This window comes from Molothrus aeneus, chromosome 8 (assembly GCF_037042795.1).
Source record: "Molothrus aeneus isolate 106 chromosome 8, BPBGC_Maene_1.0, whole genome shotgun sequence".
NCBI classification, from domain to species: Eukaryota; Metazoa; Chordata; class Aves; order Passeriformes; family Icteridae; genus Molothrus; species Molothrus aeneus.
Window position 1 is genome coordinate 4663948 of NC_089653.1, and position 17261 is coordinate 4681208.

At 43.5% G+C, this 17261-nt stretch overlaps 1 protein-coding gene across 5 annotated transcripts in view; it reads right to left on the reverse strand.

Moving 5' to 3' along the window:
- Window positions 1–17261, reverse strand: part of PCDH15 (protocadherin related 15) — a 266047-nt gene that overhangs the window by 67266 nt on the left and 181520 nt on the right. For all 5 annotated transcript variants that reach the window (XM_066555108.1, XM_066555109.1, XM_066555106.1 and 2 more), the window contains 2 exons: window positions 9339–9479; window positions 7068–7180 (listed from right to left, as the gene is read on the reverse strand). In XM_066555108.1, the coding sequence (XP_066411205.1) occupies window positions 7068–7180; window positions 9339–9479 (254 nt within the window). The remainder of the gene's footprint in view (window positions 1–7067; window positions 7181–9338; window positions 9480–17261) is intronic.

The window sequence follows — 17261 nt, forward strand, 5'->3', positions numbered from 1 at the left end:
TACAAAATATTTTTATATATTTATATTTTAATTTATGGAGGTCCATAAAAACCCCTCAGAAATTAAGTTTTGGTGCAGTTTAATTAAACTGCTCACCTCAACTTGATTACCATTGAGGGTATTTTTATTTTTAGGGTGGTGAGAGGGCCAGAGCAGCTGTGGCTGCCCCTGGAACACTGGAAGTGCCCAAGGCCAGGTTGGACAGGGCTTGGAACAGACTGGGATGTCCCTGCCCATGGCAGGGGTGACACTGGATGGATTTTAAGGTCCCTTCCAACCCAAACCAGTCCTGAATTCCATGATCTTCCATAGCAGCTCTTTTAACCCTTTTACCAGCACATAAAAACTGCCTTGGCTTCCTGTGCTTGCTCAATAAAAGACAGACCTGGACATATTTTAGAGCAATAAACCAGCATTTTATCAGCTTTTATACATGTTTTAGAGCAAGAATCCATCAATTTATCAAGTTTTTGCTTTCCTAGTAACTCCCTGAACAGCTTGTCCCGAGCAATTATATTTTTTTTTCTGGAAAATAATATTTTTGTCTTCATTAGATGTATTTATCAAGCAATTTATCTTCAGAGTGTCACATATTCCTTCCTGGAGTTGATACCCTGCCTTTCTGTCTCAATTCCCAGATTGGCTGGAGGCACTCTGACCTTCCTATGGTATTTATCTCCAAGACAAATGACAAGGGAGTCTGGACATTGCTCCAGTGATCCTGTCTTAACCTATTGCATTTTAACCCAAATGTCAGGTTTTGCTCTCCCGACCTCTCTGTGCTGATGTTATCCCTCCAATCTTCCCAAATTAAACCTGAGGCCACAAAGGCAGGAATATTCCTGGCAGCATTCTGCAGAACCAAAAAGGAAAAAGAGGGAAAAATGCCCACCACGCCCAAAGTAGGGCAAAGTCACAAACTTGGATTGGTCAGACTGATGGGATAAATTCCAAGGATAACATGGCTGGAAGGAAACACATTGCTGGATGCCAATGAGGTTAATACTAAAATTATGGATAATTTCAGTTCCATATCCACACCCCCAGAGTGATTTATTCCCACATTTCATTAATGTGGTGTTGGAGTTTTGGCCCTCAGCCTTTCCAAGCACAGATTCCCTGCTGGGATCTGGCTCTCTGTGCTTTCCTCCTCCCCGGGAAACATCCCACCAGAACATTTCATTGAAAAATAATTCCTAAAATTCTAGTTTCTTTTTCATTTGGTATAAAGAAGTATAGGGTTTTAATAAAATGCAATCAGCACTACTAACACAAGGAAAAGTAGGGGGAAAAGGATCTTTATCCTGTAATCACCTGGTAACTCACTCCCTAATTTTTCCATGGCAAATCCTGCTTCAGTACCTGCTGTAGAATTAATTTAATTTAACTTTATAACCACATTTTCTTATTTTTTATAAGAAACCAAAAAAGTACCAGCAAAAAATCACTCTAAACCAGTGATTCCAAAGGGAAAATCACACACATTTTCCTGAATCCAAGCTGCCACAGATGTGAGATGCAAATTCCAAATGTATGTTGGAAGCTCCAGCTTAAGTGTGAGGAAAACATCGATTGCTTTTACCCCCAAATCTCAAAAATGCTGAAACTAGAAGGATGCCTGTGGTCTTCCCTGAATAAAATGGAAATTCCATCCTAGGAAAGGTGGGAAAAAGCAGTGGTAGGACCTGGATATGCTGGGAAAAGGATGATCCAAATGGAATTTACCGGTATTAAACAAAATATTTTGAGGGACAAAACACTTTTGAGGGACAAAAATAACCCCCTGTGGATTCTGACAAGAGAGGGAAAATGATTCCTGAGGGGAAAAATGATCCCTAACAGGGGAAAATCCCAAGGAGTTCTGCTAGGAGGGAAAAAGGGAAACTTCCAGAGGTTCAAAGAAAAGCATCTAAGGTGGAATTGATATCCTGGAAGTGCCCAAGGCCAGGTTGGATGGGCTTGGAGCAGCCTGGGATAGTGGAAGGTGTCCTTGTCTATGGCAGGGGTGGCACTGGATGGGATTTAAAGTCCCCTCCAGCTGAAACCATTCTGGAATTCTCTGATTCATCAAGGCCGCAGCCATTCACAGATATTGAGAACCATGGAAGTGGGAACTGAGAATTGAGATTCTCAGATATTGAGAACCATGGAATATCCCAAGTTGGAAAGGACCACTCCTTCCAACTCCTGAGCTCCAACCCAGAGCACTGTGGATGCTTTTTCCACCTTTCTGAAGGAAGCACCAAATGACAGAGATTCCAACCATGCAATGCCACTCCCTACCCTCACTGTCACTGTGCAGGCTTCCCCATTCCCTTTTCCCAACGAAGAAAACTGCCTGTGTGAACAGCAGGAAACCAGAGAACTGGGGAAAATCTCTTCCTTATACAGCTCCATGATTTTGTTTTGTGAAATCCTTTTGCTTGGATGGTGTTTGAGTCCAATATTGAAGGATTTAATTGGGTGGAAAACATTATGACACCTCTTCCACCGAGGGAGAGTGAGCTCCACGTGTCCCCACATCTCCCTTTTTAGGCAGAACACATTTCCACAGCAGTGCTGGTGCTGGGAGAGAAATAAAATTAAATAAAATGCCACACTACACTTACACTGAGTTACAGCCTGGAATTCACAGCTTCCCATATTTCCCCATAAAACTTCAGATTGCTGGGCAACTGGACACATCTTTTCTGACAGGCTGGGGAGCTGTAATGCAACACTAACAGAAGCTGTAAGTTTGCAAAATTCCCCGTTTTTCCTGTTCTGGAATGACTGAACACCTGGTTAATGTGCCCACAGGCACTAATTAGGAAGCAATGATGCTGCTCCTGGTTCCCATCCCATTCCCTGCTCCAGCTACGAGCAATGACCTTCCCCTTGCAGAGGATGTGGAATTTATTAATTAACACAACACCAAAAAGACCCCAAATCCCTTTCAACTTTTACTGTTTTAAACTGAGGACGTGCTCATAAAGAGGACAGGCTTGCTAAAAATACCTCTTTATATTCATCTGAGGTTCCAGTTACATCTGGTCTTCTCCACTGTTTCATAGCGCTACTAATTAATATCTGTTAATTAAGAAATGAAAGTGCTGCCATAAGTTGTTGTGAAGTAATGGAAACTTTTGGATGAAATCCTTGATCCAGAGGTGATCTGGGTGAAGTCAGGACAAAAGAAAGAAGAGCTTGGGAAAGGGGCTCTGTATGGCAGATTTGCTGTTCTCAAAAAATTGATTTATTTGGTTTATTGGGGTTTTTTTTATCGTATTGCCCAGAGGAGCTGTGGCAGGAAGTATCCAAAGGATGCTGGACAGGCTTGGAGCAACCTGGGATAGTGGAAGGTGGCCCTGCCCATGGCAGGGGTGGAACAAGATGAACTTTAAGGTCCCACCCAACCCAACCCAACCTAACCCACTCTGGAATTCCACAGCTCTTTATCCAGAGACCACTTTGCTGGCACAAAGCAGAGACCAAAGCCAGCCTTAAAACCATTTAATAATTTGTGTGAAATGTCTCACCCTGTTTGGGGCAGGGATGTAGAAAATCTCCCTGTCCCCACCAACCCGGGGCTGGAGACACTGGACGTGTCCATGTCTTCCACCAGCTCTGCAGAAAACCCCTGGAATCTGACAGCCAACACCCTGAGGGAGATGTGGCGACAGAAGCAGCATCAGCAGTGTCCTTCCCTGGCACCAAAGGTCAGCTGAGCCCAGCCATCTCCATCTAAATGTCCACACGCCCCAGCACTTCGATTCTTTGGGATTTTTGCCTCTTTTCTCCCCAGTGTGTTTTTGTGGAACAGTGCCTGGCTTGGAAATCACTTTGTTTGTCAGGCACTGCTGCCATCAGCTCTCTGAGTCATCCTCAGTCAACCAGGTCCCCAAGTGCCACATGACACCTGTGTGAGCTCTTCCAAGGATGGGGACACCAGGCTTGCCCTGGGCAGCCCCTGCCAAGGCCTGAGCACCCTTTGCATGCAGAAATTGCTGCTGCTGTCCAAGCTGAGCCTCCCCTGGCCCAGCTTGAGGCCCTTTGCCCTTGTCCTGTCCCTGTTCCCTGGCAGCACAGCCCGACCCCATCCTGGCTCCAACCTTTTTCCAGGCAGCTGAAGAGAGTGAGAAGATTGCCCTGCTGCTGCTCTGCTTCTCAGAGGGAGTGAATGCTGGGGTGAGAAACACCCCAAATCCCACCTGTCTTTCTCTTACCAGTCCCCTCCAGAGGAGCCAAGGATGCAGAAGATCCCATCTGATGGACTTAAGGTGGGATCTCCCACAGTTCCTCACAAAGGAACTGTACTTTATTCCCAACTTATCATTAATCAACTGCTGCATTCTATATTTTCTGGATCTCAGAGCCCTCAGCTGCCCTTTGCTGTTCAATATGGAGAGCACAGCAGCGTTTAGAAGTCTCCAGAATAATTTACAATCCAAACAAAGAAGGTGGGGGGGAAAAGAGACCAATTAATTTGCCCTAAATGATGCAATAATGCAGAGGGAGAGCCAGTGAATAAATACCACTCTGCCTTCCTGCACTTGACTGGTGTCTCCTCTGGAAGTGACTCTGAACACAGATAATGATCAATCAAAGTCTCCCTGGGTGTGAAGAGGGCTCCAAGCAGTGCTGGTGTTGCTTTGGCAGAGCTGCCAGGCTCTGCAGGCCAGCTCAAGGCAGAGTGGCACTTTCATCTCCCTTTCTGCTCGTGCCACCTGCTCTCTCTCTATTTTCTATTTGGTTTTGATTTTGTAGCACAGGCTGCAGCTTTATTTGGTAAAACTGTTCAACTCTGACCTTTCCCTAAATACACAGGGAGGAGGTTTGTAAACCAGCTCAAGAACAGCGCTGGAATCACCCAGATTATGATAATTAGACAAACAAAGATCAACACTAATCCACTCTAAAGCCACTAATTCTCAATCCATCTGAAATTCAAGCACTCACATCCAGCAGTTTTCTGTTTTGCAAGGGGCACCATTGCTCCGTGCTGCCTTTTGCCCTAAAGATATCCCATGTCCCTGGAAAATGAGGGCCTGTGACACCTGCCTGCTCCAGCTTGCACCACTGCCAACAAACCAAACACAAAGCACAGCCTGCAGAGTGTGACAGTCCCTGAAAACCTTAGGAATCAACACCAGTCCTGCTCCCAAATGTTTGAGAGTCTCAGAGCTGAATCAGAAACTTCTGGGGTTGTTTTGATTTCATTTTTGACATGGAGGAAAATGAATAACTGCCTTTGCTGTCCCCAAAAGGTTTTAAGAGCTTCTTAGCACTGTGCAAAGAACTTCCCAGGAATGGAGCTGTGCTTTGGAAAGGGAAGGCAGGCTGTCCAGATAATCCTGAAGAGTTCACAGGGACAGAAAGATAACCTGGCTTATTCAGGTGTTGTCATCAAAAGGTATTATGGGCTACAAGTCACTGTAGTGAAAAAACATTCCCAGCTCCTGGGATAAAACTGGAAATCAAAACAGGCTCAGAAATCTCATAATCCCAGACTGGTATGGGTTGGAAGGAACCTCAAATCCCATCCAGTGCCACCCCTGCCATGGGCAGGGACACCTCCCACTGTCCCAGGCTGCTCCAGCCCCAGAGTCCAGCCTGGCCTTGGGCACTGCCAGGGATCCAGGGGCAGCCCCAGCTGCTCTGGGCTCCTGTGCCAGGGCCTGCCCACCCTGCCAGGGAACAATTCCTCATTCCCAATGTCCCATCCAGCCCTGCCCTCTGTCAATCCGAACCCATTCCCTGTGTCCAGTCCCTGCAGTTCCTGTTGCAGGGTCCCTCTCCAGCTCCCCTGTGTCCCTTCATGCCCTGGAAGGAGCTGTGAGGTCTCCACACACCCTTCCCTTCTCCAGGCTGAGCATTCCCAGCTCTCCCAGCCTGGCTCCAGAGCGGAACTGCTCCAGACCCCTCAGCAATTTCTGAGCCCTCTCTGGACCTTCTCCACAGCAAGTTTGCTCCAACAGAGACCTGCCTGCCCTGATCTGAAATTCCAGTCACAAATGAACATGTTTTTATTTGCTACATTACCCAAAATAATGCAGCAAACACTGCACACCTCTGGAGATACCTAAGGAACTGCAGGGAGCAGCAGGAACACTTTATCTCTCTCTCGAAAAATCCTTCAGCCAAGGATTATTATCAAATGCAAAGTTTGTCATTTTGCACTGGTCCTTCAGATTTCATATTTGTTCCAAGTTAAATATAAAATTAGGAGAAGAGAGGCATGTTTTTGCTGTTTTTCATTTCTTTAAGTGGGAAATATGCTAATACTCAAATCATAAGGACAAATACAGCACAGATAATGTTTGTTTGTCTAAACTTGTTTAAATAGCTGAACAAGCCCATCCTTTAGGGCTTACTGAAGGCAATTTGTGTTCAATTTCTGCTTTCTGATTCCCTGCAGTCCTTGGATTTGGAAATATCTGTACAAACCCCACTACGTTCTGCTGCTGATTATGTCACTAGAGTGGCATAGAGAGAACACATTGCAACTTCTTGATATCTTGAAGCTGCTTGCCCTGATCTTATCACTTCCTATTATTGTACAGATGTCAAATTTATGAGCACATTCTCTGCTACAAAATTATCAAACTAATCAGCCCATTTTTTGGTTTGCTTTTGATCAACTTTAAGATACTGAGGTCGATGATAATGAACTGTCAGAGGGTAAAATTATGAAATCATGTCTCTCTGGTGATAATAACCATCACCTGCACTTCTAACATTGAAGAGGTCGGGTCTGAGTCCTCCCATGCCTCCCACAAATGATGCAGAGGGTCAAAACAACTCCAGAAAACTTAACCTAGAGCCCTGGTGATCCTAGTCCCAGTTCCAGCACATGAAATTTGTTTATCCAAACGACTGATATTGTCAACAAATTCTGAGGGGAAAATTTCAAGCAAACCTTCCATCACCATCAGCCCAGATCTTTCCAGCTGGTGACAACCTGCTCAGACAGTAAAATTCCACCACAACAGAGTATTTTTGTAGCTCTGTTTCAGACTAGCCTTCAAGGAGGACTTAATTTTGACTTTAAAAACATCAGTTTTAGGGTGAAAGAACGAACTCCTTACCTGTATTCATCCTGTGTGAAGCGTGGGATGACTGAGGGCTGCAGCACCGCAATTTCCACCGTGGTGGTGTTAAACTTCACTGGGTCCCCATCATCGTAGGCAATGACCACCAGCTACAAACAACACAGAAAATCAGGCTCTGACTACACAGAAGAACATTTTTCATCCTGACTTCCAGCAATTCTGGTACTTGCAGGGTTTAAGAAATCAGATGTGACTTTCTTTTGCTGCAAAATCACACGCGGTGTAAGAACAAAACACGGAGGGAAAAGGTGACAGCCATCCTCGGGTTGAACTTCTGCTGGAAAATTTACAGAAACACAGTAAATTTGAGGAATTTCTTCCTGGAAAGGGTTGTTAAACATTGGAATGGGCTGCTCAGGGAGGTGTGGAGTCCCCATCCCTGGAGGTGTCCAAGAAACTGCTGGTTGTGGCACTCAGTGCTCTGGCGGGGATTGGTCACAGGTTGGACTTGATGATCCTGGAGGGCTTTTCCAACCTCAATGATTCTATAATTCCCAATAAAACAAGCAGGAAAATCCCTGGGTGACAATTGTCTGTTGCTGACATTAATATCTAGAACCAAGGGCTTGTCTTAGAATAAAAAAAATTAACAGTATTTCCAACCCCCTCCTAAAAGTCCTCCTCAGAAAAGAGATGCTCTAAGCTCAAAGACATGGACAAGACCAAACTACCTTCTCTTAAATGAGACCTGTTATAAATATTTTGATTTTTAAAAACCTTTTGTCATGTCTATTTGATGATTTAATTCATGATTTTGTGCTGGCACAAGCAGGTTAATTCGTTTTTAGCTTCCCATGAAGTGTTCTTGTGTGTGGATTCCAGCCCACTGAAGAAGGAACGATGGGCATTTTTCCAGTTTTCTCCCTAAATTTTTTCCTTATTTCTGGAGGTTGCTACCTGAGGCAGGTCTGTACCTCATTTTCAACTCATTTCTGCCAGTCCGAGCTATTCCACAATAACCCTTTTTGTTTCAGTACAAGATATAATTGCAGAAATTACCCAGATGTTAAATAGTGACTGGAAAAATTCCCAGAGGATTCAGCAGCAGACACAAGCCCAGTGGTCTTGAAGTAAATACCAACTCCAAGTGTTCCCATCACTGGTTTCTGGAGTCTTCTCTGTGTTTTTTTTTCCCAAGAATCCACATTTTCTGGAAAGTAATTCCCTGCTGAATGTCCCATTTACTGCCCTGATATGAAACAGTGTGGGAGAGATCCCAGTTTTGGAAATAAGTACTAGAAGTAAAATAAGTACTCAGAAGTAAAAACAGCAAGTGCAGCAAAAGAAAAGTTCCACTCTGGTGATGTTAACCAAGAAAAAAATCCTCTCCTCCCTTGGGTTTTATTATATTAATTAGAAACTTAAAAGGACCTAAATTAGCACTGTCCTAAACCAGGGACTGCTCCTGCTCAAGTTGCCCTTGATGGGACACTCAGGAGTGGAAAACAGTGGACAGCTTTATTCCTCACAATGGAAGGTGAGCAAATAAACCTCTCTTTAACCCTCGTTTCAGAAATAAATAACTGAAAGAAGAAAAGAACACCTTAATGAGTGTAAGGAAGTTTCCAAGTAGGAAATTACATCCAACCCAAGATATTATGGAGATTATTTTTTTTCCTTACTGACCCACTTCTATTTTCATTTTTTACTACCCCATGGATCTTAAAGGGCAGATGCTCTACTGCTTTAGGTTAAAATCACACCTTAATCCACACTCATTCACCCCAGAATCTTTAGGACCAGTGACAACAAAATGGGAATTTTAGGTTTCCTTAAAAATCAACGTTTTTACATCAAAACACTCATGAACAAGAACTCCTGAACTACCCAGCTGTGCAGTAACTTCATTTACAAGACAACTAGCTCTTCTTACAAAGTTCTCCCCAAATACTCCCCAAAAGCCCTGTTGAAAGTGAACTTGGGAAAAATGAGGGTTCCCCAAGCTGCCTCCCTGTTTTCCCCACCCTCCCAACAGATGCAACCCTCAAGACATCCCTTCAAGACATTCCTGAAATCACAAAGGCACAAAACGCACGCCAGAAGAAAAAGATAGAAACAAAGGAACAAACAGAATGGAAATTTTGCATGGAAATCCAATGAAAGGTTGGATTTGATCTTGGAGGTCTTTTCCAGCCTTAATGATTCTGGAATCATTCTATGCAATAGAAGAAACAAAGGAGAACCATGATGGTGAAAGGAATCCCAGTAAATCTAGGGAATTTTGTGGCACTGCAGCTGAATTTGTACCTTGAACACTGTGCTGGGCTCTTCATTGAGGTTCACTCGGGTGACGACACGTCCAGAGTCTTCCTCCACATCAAAAATGCTGGCACTGTAGGGAAACTGGACAACATCCACCTTGTAGCGAACCCGACTCGCTGGGGTGCCCTGGAAAGCAAAAGAGGCAAATTGGAGATTTTTGGGGTTTTGCACACCTCCTGAAGGATTAAAATGTAACATTGCTAAAGCCATCAAGCAAAACATGCTGTTTGTCTTCCTCAAACCTGAGCAACCCCTTCAATCCCCCCCCAAACACCTTCCATGACACCTGAGAGGTCCAGGAGGAAAAATCACCAGAGGTTTGGAAAGAAAACGGCTGAACTCCCACCTTCTTAAACCCAGAAGTGTTTTATAAAAACTGCAATTTTTAAACACAAGATGGGCATGGCTTAAGGCTGGTTAAAACACCTTTCAAAAATATTTTGACTTGGTATAAAACTTGTTTAAAGGTTAAGGAACTTAGCAGTGGCTAAAGAAAATGCTGTTTTGCAGATGGATTTTAAACAGCTCCATAAGGAACCCTCCCCATGGTTCAGACTCTTGGTGACAAGGACCAAACCCAGGCACCCCTGGGTGTGTCACAAAGTGTCCCCATGTCCCACTAGCCAGGTCTTTATTGAACACCTGCAGGGCTGGGCACTGCAAAGCTCCCTGGGCAGCCCCTGCCAAGGCCTGAGCACCCTTTGCATGCAGAAATTGCTGCTGCTGTCCAAGCTGAGCCTCCCCTGGCCCAGCTTGAGGCCCTTTGCCCTTGTCCTGTCCCTGTTCCCTGGCAGCACAGCCCGGCCCCCCCTGGCTGTCCCCTCCTGGCAGGGAGTTGTGCAGAGCCACAAGGGCCCCCTGAGCCTCCTTTGCTCCAGGCTCAGCCCCTTCCCAGCTCCCTCAGCCCCTCCTGGGGCTCCAGCCCCTTCCCCAGCTCCTCCAGGGCCCTCTGGCCATGAGGAGCCCAAAATTTGAGGTGCCAGCACAGGGGGATGGGCCCTGCCCTGGGCCTGCTGGAATCTAATAAATGATGGAGATTGTCCTTAGCCCACTTCTTATTGCTGGTACATTTATGGAAACATTTTCTATTGTCTTTTATGGCTGTAGCCAAAGAAAATCTGGATGGGCTTTTGCCCTTTTCCTTCCACAAACTCCAGGGGAACTGGATCTCCTGGATGTTTTCTCTCTGTCTCTCCTGTAGGGTTTTGTCTCTGCAGGGTTTCATTTCCAGCAGACACCTAGTAGGGTGAAGTCCCTCATGAGAATCAGAGTTTGCAATGGGAAGACTTCTCCCAGCTACTTGTAGGATGTCTCATCTGCCTCTTCATCCACCCTAGGACAGATTCCCTCTTTGCACACTAATGTTTGAATAATGGTTTTCCATTATTCAATATTTTCCATTATTGAATAATGACTTTCCATTCCATGCCAAAGTCTGGATATGCAGAGATTTGGGACATTTTACAAAATTCCAACTAAATTTTTTCCCAAATATATTTGGGAGTAGATTCAGAGAAACACTTCTGTCCTAGCAACAGCATGATTTAATTTTCTGAACGCCTCTGAGTTTCAAGCTCAGATCAGGCTTTGACCTTTATGTTGTGTTTAAACAGCCAAAACATCATTAATGGTAGATGGCTGATTTTTACCTGTATTCAATAATGTGCTTTGTTGGGATTGGGAATATATTCCTTGTCCCATGCCAGCCACAAACTACATGGAAACAGAACATTTCCTTTTGTAAACAGCAATGGAAATGGCTACAAAAGTGATTTGAGCTCACTAAATGCTATCAATGTTTTGCTGATCCAACAGAAGTCATTTGAGCATTGCCTCCTGGAGCTCTCCAAGGAATTCCAGCCTGGGCAGGGTTTATGAGGCCATCAGCAACTTTAATCATCCCAAATGGGTCTGCCAGGCATGTTCCAGCGGTTAGCAAATTAATAAATGATTGTGTTCATAGTTAAAAGCACTTCACACATGCTACAGAGGGCAAATCCTGGAAAAAGTGAGAAATTTCTGGGATCATGGCATAGCAGAGTTCATTATCAACTTTCCCCCTGGCATTCCCTGCTTCAGTCATTTTTCTTCAATGTTATAATTAAGAGCAAATTACCTGCTGAAATCCAGCCTGTTTGGGCTTGGAGTAATGGCCTTAAACTTGCTTGGAAGACTAAGAATCCTCATCATCATTAAAGCTCCTCACACCAGGTAATTTGTGATTAAATAAACAAAAATCTCATCAGGTTATTGTTGTTCCTGATGTGATTATCAAGTACACTTTGCTCCTGTCACTTCAGAAGAATAACAAAACCAGGATTTATTTTTTATTTATGGCATTTTGGCACTGATGTAATTAGAAAAATCTCCAGAGAGATTTCCCAGGGAAATCTATTTAGAAGCGAATTTTAATTATCTGAAATATTAATCATCTTTTGCCTCTGTTCTAAATTAATTTAGATGCATTATTATGTCTGCAGCAAAACTTGAATCTAGCTGATAATATTCCCAAATAAACCACAGAGTAAGGATTGTGCTTGGCAGGAACCGCATTCATTCTCTCCAAAGTTTCCCTGAGATTCAGGACTAACATAAAACTTTAAAAAAAGCTCATCCAGCTCCAATTATTTCTTCCATGGCTGCATGATTCCTTAAAATTCCATTTGCTCAGGGGAAAATGCCATTTATTTCTGACACAGAAATTAAGGTCCCTCCCAACCCAAACCACTCTGGGACTCAAACTGGTTACAGACACAACATTTCTTGGCCCAGGAAAGAATGGGGAAAAATGGGTTTCACTTTCATTTGAAGCTGACAGATGAAGATCCCAGGTGTGCCTGGATTTCACCCCTAAGGACCAGTATTGGAATAGCAGCATCATGAACACAGAGTTAATTTCCATGTAGATCTCCATATATTATCTCTACATGTAGATTTCAACTCAAATCTGAGTGATTTGTATAATAAGGAATTCAATAAGGAAAATTTTGTAAAGCTAGTTCCATGGAAAAAATTAGAAAGTGGTGCTAAACCCCCACACTTACAGGTTTCTGTAACTTACTTTTGTAACTTTTTACTGGTTTTTGTAACTTACTCAAAGCAACCAGGGAAGATGGGGCAGCCCAGAGCAGGTGGATGATGAGTTTGGTGGGTCTTACACCAGTTCAGGGCTGGGAATGGTGCACTTGTGTAAATTCATCTTAATTTCATTCATATAAACCCTAAAATTTGAAGGATTTTACTCTTTATAGTAGGTAACTCAACATGAGAACCTGAAATTCTGAATTGCTAAAGCTGGAAATTCTAAATTTTTAACTCTCACAGAAGAACCCACCAACTTTTAAAGGCTCGAGATAAAATTACTTGAGGAACTCCTGGAATTTGCAGCATGTGTCCCATATCACTGAAATTCCACTTTTGAAATACCAAGGTCTGGCCAGAGCTGAAAATGGTTTTACTTCCAATTAAAATGCAGTGAAATCTTTAATTGAATATCTCATAGCCTGTTACTTTTAGTGAGTGCATGGAAGACAAAAAGGACAATTACTCCCAATTTGACAAAAGGGCTCCACTGAAGGAAAGCCTCAGGAGGTGTTAGGAGATGGATAAAGCATTAAATGGGATGTTCTGGAGCTCTGGAAGCTGGCTGCTCATTAAAATTAGTGTTCTGCATCTGTTTCTATTAACATTTCCAATCCAGAAAAAAAAGGCAGGATATGGAAGGGAATTGCCTATGGCAGAAATATCCCAGCTTTTACAGTGATAACCCATATCAAAAAAGGGATATACAGGAAAAACAAACACTTCTTTTTATGTCAGTCTTGGGAATTCCCTCTGGTAAATAAACTGAGCATTTATCAAACAGCTCCTTGTGCTCTCCTGCCCACATTTTTGGAAGATTAAGAGCTTTGAGACCACTCAGAACCATTTTTTCATCTCTCATTACCAGGCCACTTCAGTGAGGCATAAAATCTTCAACAGGAAGAAAACTCTCCTTGTCTCCAAGGGATTTATCCAACACTAATCCAGGCTGACGATTTCTTCAGCTAAAAAGGATGATCTAAATGCCCAAAAAAGAGATGCTTGGCAGTAGGTGCTGGCTGGAGCCTGTGCCAGGAACATCCAGAAGTGCAGGTGACTGAGCCAGGTACTGGCTTTGTCCAGCCTTTGGAATTTTTCCCTGAAAAGGCTGGGAAATATCTAAGAGAACCCAAATCTGAGTACATTTGTGTTAACTAAAGCAAAGCAGGACTTGAAATATTTTCATAGAGGTGCTTCTCCCCCTTTACTCTGCTCAGGTGAGACCCCAGCTGGAGATCTGGTGCCTCCAACATAGGAAGGTCATGGAATTGTTGGAGAGAGGCACCAGGATGGGCAGAGGGATGGAGCAGCTCTGCTGGGAGGAAAGGCTGGGACAGCTGGGGGTGCTCACCCAGAGAGGAGAAGCTCTGGGGTGACCAAACTGGGGCCTGAAGGAGCTGCAAGAAACACGGAGAGAGATTCTGTACAAGGGATGGAGGGACAGGACACAGGGAGTGGTTTCCCAGTGCCAGAGGGCAGGGCTGGATGGGACATTGGGAATGAGGAATTGTTCCCTGGCAGGGTGGGCAGGCCCTGGCACAGGGTGCCCAGAGCAGCTGGGGCTGCCCCTGGATCCCTGGCAGTGCCCAAGGCCAGGCTGGACACGGGCTTGGAGCAGCCTGGGACAGTGGAAGATCATCTCCTTCCAAGCCCTCCCACAGGCAGGGACACCTGCCCCAGGTCTCTGTGGCTCAGTTTTATCCCATTTCTGTTCCCACTGTGGGCAGCCAGGCAAAGCCAGCTGGGGATGGCTCTGGGAGCACAAATCCAGCCAAGGCTGTGTGGGTGCTCCCGCCCACCTGGAATTCCAGGGCTGCTCCAGAGGCAGAGCTTCCCTGTACAGGTCACCACTTGTCCTGCTCACAGTATCCAACAGCCTCAACTTACCCACTCCAAGGGACTAAAAATCCCCAAAAACTGGAAAATTCCTTAGGCTGCAGCTGGACACCACCTCTGGAAAGGAAGCTCAAGCTGATGTGTGAGGGACAACTCACAATTAAAGGGATTGTTCACATGGAAAAAATGCTCAGCTGCCTCAACAATTCCAGCTTCAATGTGCTTAAAATCAAGGCTTTTTATTCTTATAAGGTTTACCTGTTATTTAGAAAGACTTTAAGCTGTCTCCAAGTTTTTCCATGGCAGCCATGGCTCTACTTTATCCTCATCATTCCCTCTGGCCTAATTTTGTTGGTTTTTGCTTAATATTTCCTGCTTGTACCTGGAATTAGGTAGAAGCTCCTCTGGGAAAGACAGAGTGAGCAACTTGAGGATGCACCAAGTAATTTGAAAAATTATTTATGTATTTATATAAATTGTTACTACTTTGAAAATGTAGAAAAATCTAGTGTTGGTTGTTCCAAACAGCCAAAGGACAAAATGTTGGTTCACCAAATTTCATGAAATCCAAGTTTTCAGGCAACATTTCCCAAATTTCAATGACCAGAAGGATGTTTCAAGTTTATAACACATGTAAAAGTAGCTATTAAACATAATTTACATTCTCAGTCGCTGCAAATGAAAAGAGAATTAAAACTAGAAAAGAAAGGAGCAACTGGTAAGAATTTAAAGTGACATTTACTCAAAAGAGCCCTGCAAATCTTGCTGTGGCCTTTAGAGAAAGGGTCTGGGTTTTATGTTTTAATTGACATTTCACCAAGGACCTGAAGAATAACTATCAGAGGTCTCTGATGCCTCCAGGCCAAGAGGTTTTGACCACTTTGAAATCCACAGGTCGAAATAAAAACATTACAAAGTATCTCTGAGGAAGTGCTTGACTCTGCCACAAAGTGTTTTAACTGAGCAACTCTTCATAATAATTAGAAATCTGAGAGGTTTTTCCAGCAAAACCCATCCTCTCATCAACAGTACATTCTAATGATAGCCTAAGGTTTTAGGCGCCAGTTAAATTAAGAAAATCCCACATTTTCACCCTCAGATTTGTTCATATGGATACACATGGGAGATACACGGAGTTGTAAATAACTCAGTGTGTGGAAGTTTGATGGGAGGATTTTTTAAAATACAACCAAGTGATGCTTTCATCTCCATCTCCAATAAATGAAGTTCTGTTGGATTAATTTAATAGCAAAAGCTCACTCTTACCCCTATATGCCATAAATTCCTAAATAATAGGAAATACACACAGAAACCGATGTCCCAGGTGTCTTTCACCCTCTTGTCCTTCACCTAAATTAATCCTTGTTTATTGAAATGGGGAGCCCACCTCCACTGCCATCATTCCCAGCTCCTTCTCCTTCCCCCAGAACTGCCCTTCTGCTCCTGGAAAAATTCAAATTTGCCTTATCTGCAGAGAAATCCCACACAGGTGCTGGGCCTTTCCAGCTGGATCCTCACAGCATCCATATTCATTTGACAACGTTGGGATTTGCTGAAAACAATGCTTGTCTCTGAGGAGCTGATTAGGTCTGAAAAGCTTTTATTGCAGATGATGGAAAAATCTGGCTGGGCTTTTATTCTGGATATGGGAATCACATATATTACTTGCAAAATGACAACAGGAAAAGTTAAGCTTGGAGACTTCAAATTAGTTGGGCTCTTACAAACAGGCATATTTTAAAGCTACTATTATTTTTTAATAGATACTTATTTCTTTCCCTGAACTGATAAAATAAATGTATTAGTAACCTGCAAATAAGATTCCAACAGGTTTAAAACCCCCAAACCACACAAGTAAAGTATTGATGATAACTAAGAATATTCCATCCCTTAAGGCAAGTTTAGAGCAAGGTCCCCTTGCTGAGCAGAGAAAAGACTGTGTGCTTTTAAAGCAAATTTCCAGTGAATTCACATCAAATACTTTGTGACATCATTTAATGTCAAAGCCAGCTTCAAATAAATAGAGATTTTTCCAGTGGCACAGGCTGGCTCAGGCAGAAAAAGAAACACAGCCATTTATGCCTGGTAATTTTTAAAATAAAAAAAGATGAGGGACACAACTACCAGCCATTATTTTAAAATAACAAACCCTCTCCAAACCTCCTCTAAAAGCTTCCCTCTGTAGCTGGCTGACTTTTATGGCCCTTGCATTTATTAGAGGCTTCAGGGTAACTTCATTTTTAAATCTTCATAAACTTCAACAGGTGTTCATGTGATAGTGACAAAAATGTTACAACATGGTTCAGTGGGGTTTGGGGTTGTTAAATGAAAAATGAAATAACTTTGCAGTGGAAATGCTGATTGCACAGGACTGAGGATTATAAATGCCCCTAATCAGAATTATTTTGTTTCCCCTCAGTGATCTCCTAGTCTTCAAAACTTAGACACAGCAATTATAAAATGGAGCTTTTATCAGAATGGGCAAAGAGAGCCCAAAATATCTCATTTTAAGGCAACAACATCTATTTAATATTAAATAAAAGCTGCCCAAGCCCTAATCACACCACATTTAGCTAAGCTGTACCTGATTTGTGTCCAAGCACTTCATCAGCTTTTAATGTGCAGGGCACATTCCCCCTGAACTGTTCCCCCTGAGGATTTTTCTCCTTCTTATGCCAAACTCTGGCAATTAAGAATTAAACCTGGCTGGTAGAACAGCTCTGCCTTTTCCTGTCCTCAGAGGATCATCTGGCCACTGATGTTCATCAGGCTCTGATGACAAAAATTGACATCAAACTTCAGAACAGGCCATGAGTCAGAGGTGTGTGCCCAGTTGTGTCACTTGAGGGCTTCACCAGGGAGCAGCAGGAAAAAAAAACCCAACAAAAAACAGGGACAAAAATAAACTTTATCCCCAAACTAAATGCCCTGGGCACAAATATTGCCCATGGAGTGTGCAGCTGGGGAGCTCTGCAGTCCCACACCAATGTG